The sequence below is a fragment of the Lactuca saligna genome, chromosome 7, assembly GCF_052625555.1.
Source record: "Lactuca saligna cultivar CGN05327 chromosome 7, ASM5262555v1, whole genome shotgun sequence".
Lineage (NCBI taxonomy): Eukaryota > Viridiplantae > Streptophyta > Magnoliopsida > Asterales > Asteraceae > Lactuca > Lactuca saligna.
In genome coordinates this window covers 6,146,634-6,151,569 of record NC_136423.1, presented here as the reverse complement: position 1 = coordinate 6,151,569, position 4,936 = coordinate 6,146,634, and the positions used below count along the sequence as shown (strand labels likewise).

Genomic DNA, 4,936 nt, shown 5'->3' with positions numbered 1-4,936 from the left:
ATTGTGTAGTCGTCTCTGCTCTTTGGAAAAGCTTCGTGTCTTAAGAATTCTATTCTAACATTATGGGCCAAATAAAATTAAGTACAGGCCCAACTTATTTAATAAATCTTCTAATCTGGAATCGATCTGATTATCAATAATTAATAATTTGATATTTAGATATATTGCTATGTTATAATTATATTAATTGTTTACTATATGATATCAATAATATAAAGAAATAATGTATAAACAATCATTTTTTTTAACAGCGAACATACATAAATCCTACACTATTTCTAAGCAACCACATAAAACTCGCTCTAAGATGTATTGTTCGTGAATATAAATCGACCTGAAAAAGTACATCACATTTATCCTTTTTTTTTTTTTTTTTTCGATTTAACAATCCAATAAATTTCAATTTGATTATCATATATAACTATCTAAACTTAATAACTAGTACCCATGAGTAATACACGTTCTTCTAAACATTCCCCCGATTATATAATAACTAGTATAACAAACCGAGATGTTGCAACAACCTTTATCATAATAATGCAATAAAAAGATTTTACTAGAATAAGTATAATATTATGTGAATCTTTCTCATGATAATATGGGTGTTCTAGATTAGAAACTCATTTTTACTGTTATTAGATGAATAGTATCATGTATAGGAATAGAATAGAAATAACTTCATCCATATTAGTATAATTTTCCACATCTTCCTCCCAACAATACTACTAAACTAGTTATTACTAGAATTTTCAATATAAACTAGTTATTAAATTATGATTCGATACAACATTTTACCTAATATAGAGTTTAATTTACATTTTTATTGATTAGTGAATATGTAAATTATCCCATAACATACAAGATGAATAAAACTTACAGTTGGACCAAATGAAAGTTATCAATATATTGTAGTGATTTTATAGACTAAACATGTAATTTTGCATTGAAAACTCATAAAAATTAACTTATTACATTGCAATATTGACTTGATACTGGATTTTATAAAATTAAAACATGTTATTGTTTTATAAGTTCTCTACATGTAATTCTAAAATGACAAAATAAATGTAACTTACTAAAAGTAACAATGTTACAAATATCATATATTTGATTACTTAAAAGTTGGTCACAAATAGAATATAGATTCTTGTAACAACATAAACAAAGAAGATGATATCATCATACGTTTTATAGATCATTCAAAATAAAGAGTACTTTCTTTGTTGAAAGCCACAAGTACTCTAGTATGATGATACCAAGAGTTTCATTTAGGCTCCAGAAGATAAAACAACAGCTTGAAGATCAACTGTTGACATTTTCAACTTGAGGATCGAATTCTAAAATACGTTTATTTTCATTTTATTTAAGTATAAATACATAAAACAAAACGTCTTGTAGCATATACACTCAATATTTGATATTTAAAGTTATGTAACCTGCTTTTTAACGCCCTCCCACGTGAGAAGGTTGAATTGTAATTATATGCAAAAAGAAAAGGTTAGAACATTTATTATATCGAAACCAAATGGAAATTCGCTAGCGAAGTGCAAACTATAAGACTAGGATACAGGAGTAAGCAAGGGTTTGCTCATGAAAAACGCTTCCAAATTAGCTACCACAGTTTGGGCAGCATCATAAAAGCATTCTCTTGTGCACGCAGTACTGTGGGACGAAAGCACGACATTATCCAATTCAAACAACTCATTTGGTACTTTTGGTTCCTTCTCAAACACATCCAAACCTGCACCACCAACCTCACCTTCAACCAAACACTCCACCAATTCCACTTCGTCAATGATAGCCCCACGTGCTACATTCACAATCACTCCTGTTTTTCCTAATGCCCTCAAGACTGTGTTGTTGATCATGTGACGTGTGTCATTGGTCAACGCACAACAGATAATGAGCGCATCTGAATTGAAAGCGAGTTGGAGGACATTTGGATAAAAAGTGTAGTGTGTGGAGTCTTTTTTATGCCTTGAGGTGTAAGAGACCATGCAGCCCATGGCCTCTAGTCTTGTGGCCACACTTGACCCAATGTTTCCAAGCCCAACAATCCCAACTCTCTTGCCTCCTAACTGAAACCAAACAATCAAAAATCAAATCAATCAATGAGTAATTCATTTTTCTTAATATTAATTTATATTTTCTTTTCAAAGTGTGGCATCTTCTAATCATAAAATGAACGATGGTGTAAACTTTATATAAAAGCCAATTATGTAGCATAAATTCAGAAGAAAAAAAAAAAACAACCCATGATCGATAATTGAACTTAATAAAAATTTAAAATCAAAACTTGAAATAGCGTGTTACCAAAAGTTTGAGGAAAAAAACGTTGTAATAATTACTAACCTTAGAACCAAGAGGATACTCCGATAAGGCAGGCCAACGACCGCCGCGAACAAATCTATCGCCGGCAGAAATTCTCCTCATGACGTCGATCAAAAGTCCAACGGCGCCGTCAGCTACATCATCCGAAAACAAATCTCCGGTGTTAGTGACTCTAATTCCGCGCCGGCGACACTCTGCCATGTCAATGTGGTTGACGCCGGTAGTGGAGGAGACAACAAGTTGGAGGGCTGGAAGGTCATGTAACACGTCGGCTGTGATCGGACTCCCGGCGGAGCATAGGACGACTTTGACGGACCGCGCATAGGTTTGGAGGAAATCGTGAGTAGGTAATGGTGATTCGTATGCTTTCAAGATCTGGAATTTACTCGAGATGTATTGTTCGTGGACAGAAAAGACAGGCGGTGGACGTATGACTAGTACTTGACCGAGATACGGCGGAGATTGGTGGTCTTCTTGAGCCATTAAGGTTAGAAACTGAACTTCCGATCTGTTGCTGAGAGTAGATATTTGTTTAAGCGATTGCATCTCGTTCTCCGGATATAGTGATATTCTCTATTCCATTACTAATAGATAATAATATATTTCTATAAATAGAATTTGCGTGAGTCTTGCCATTTTTCCAGAAAAATAGATAATTATATATTGGGCTTGTATATTAGGTATGATTGCACAATCTACCTACAAATTTTATGTTGCTTTAACCTCTTAATCCCTTAACGAGCAATAAACTGTGTTGTAATCCTTTTTGATGTCAAAACTAATTCTTTTAAAAATATCATCTATAGATTTTGGAGTCATAACATTACTATGTGTGACCCGTTAGACTCTATTGAGTAGCGACATAGTTTTCTCATGTTTTGCCACTTTGTTTGATGCAGCTTTTAAAGCAGTTTGCCCCACAGTGAAAACTCCACTCCCAAAGCCCACAAAAAAGGAAATCCATGTTATATCCACGCATGCATGTTTTCCTCCAACCCATCCAAATACTAAAACATCAGCTGGTCTAAGTGTTGATCTTCCTTCCAATGGGTCAGTTAGAAAGTTCACATGGACATCATTCTTGACAGAAATCTCGGCGTGCCTAAATATGTCAAAAAGAACATCCCTAACCAGATCGTGTCGATACTTAAAACATGTGAGCTCTTTACAATGAACTGCATGCTCCCCAAAGGAGTCCATACATGTCTTGCGACAAACAGGGCAAGTCTCGTCAGCTGGAAATAAAGGGATCATAAGGCGACACTTGAGGATGACACGATACTCCACTGACGACATATGCTTGCCAAGACCGTCAAAAGGAATAGTCATAAGAAAATCCTGAGTATGTGGGGACCTTAGATACTCAAAATTTGCTTTCTGCCTAATCGTTATGTCGAAGTGAACTTCCATGTCTTGGACAGTTTTACTAAAAAGGGCACTTGCCAATGAATGTTAGGCTTTTGGATGGGCGGTGTCCGTATTAGTGAAACCGCTGAAGTCAAAGCCCGGAATCGTATCATGAAGACAGGCCAAAGCACACACATAATTTGAATCCATACCACATATGTTGCTATTTCGTAAGATGTGGTCTTGTAACACCCACAATTGAGCTCGTGAGGCCACAAAAGCATAGGAGGAAGCCTCTACTGCTGAGTACAACCCCTAACCACCAAACCTAATTGGTAACGAAGCCAGCTGCCATTGAAGGTCCCCAAAGAATAGACCCCTGCAAACCGCAATATCTTAAAATATAATTTGTGTAAAAGAAAAAACTGAAACTTTAAATCTATATAGATACTTAGAAACAAAATTAAGATATTATACATTTATAAGACAAAATTAGAAGTGCAATTCTATAATACTAAATACAATGTTTATATTTTCATAATGTTTATTTATAGATATTTTTATTAAGAGTTTCAATTAACTATTTTTTCATAGTTAGAATATTCTTTAAATGTTTGTTACATGTCTATTTCCTACACGAAAGTTTGATATAATTTATAATATATAAATATTAAAAATGCATTTGTAACAAAATAGAAATTAACAAAATATCACTGAAAGAATAAGAAGGTGAAAGATAAGAATAAATCTACGAGCATTCAAGCAAAATTCTAACATAGTAAAATCTATTGGCAGTAAGGAGTTGGACTTAGGAATAGCATTTGAATCTTTGAATTGGACTGGACCGGGAATCGAACTTGGATCTAGACCTGATAAGCCTCAACAAGTCTAGTCTAAGGTCCACTAATTTTTGTCAAACTGGTCTGGTCTGGTTCAGATCAAATGCTCACCCCTATGTCCAAGAACTTGGAACCGGACCTAGATTTGGACTCGATAAGCCTCAACAGGTCCGATCCAAGGTTTACCAATTTTTGTCAAACTAGTCCGGTCCAAATGTTCACCTCTAATTGGACTTAGTTCCACCATGTTAGTTTTTTTGGGTTTATCATGTTCTTTATTGTTTTAACACAAAATTCATAAAAAACATTACAATTTAATACAAATAATTCATAAATTAATACATTTAATTCACAGTTTAATACACAAATTCACAGTTTAATAAAAGGCATAATAATGCATTGTCAAGTTAAATATTATA

The 4,936-nt window shown here is 34.0% G+C and overlaps 1 protein-coding gene across 1 annotated transcript; it reads right to left on the bottom strand.

The window, feature by feature from the left end:
* Positions 1-1,335: 1,335 nt before the first annotated feature.
* Positions 1,336-2,939, bottom strand: LOC145007585 (glyoxylate/hydroxypyruvate reductase HPR3-like). Its single transcript, XM_078966499.1, has 2 exons — positions 2,353-2,939; positions 1,336-2,078 (listed from the first exon to the last, which is right to left on the bottom strand). The coding sequence occupies exons 1-2, from the start codon at positions 2,875-2,877 to the stop codon at positions 1,560-1,562; spliced, it is 1,044 nt and encodes a 347-aa protein (XP_078822625.1). The 5' UTR covers positions 2,878-2,939; the 3' UTR covers positions 1,336-1,559.
* Positions 2,940-4,936: the final 1,997 nt, after the last annotated feature.

Coding starts and splice junctions, on each gene's coding strand:
- LOC145007585 (XM_078966499.1), bottom strand. CDS start 2,877: ATGCAATCGCTTAAACAAATATCTACTCTCAGCAACAGATCGGAAGTT. Junction 2,079..2,352: donor AGTATCCTCTTGGTTCTAAG/GTTAGTAATTAT, acceptor GTTTGGTTTCAG/TTAGGAGGCAAGAGAGTTGG.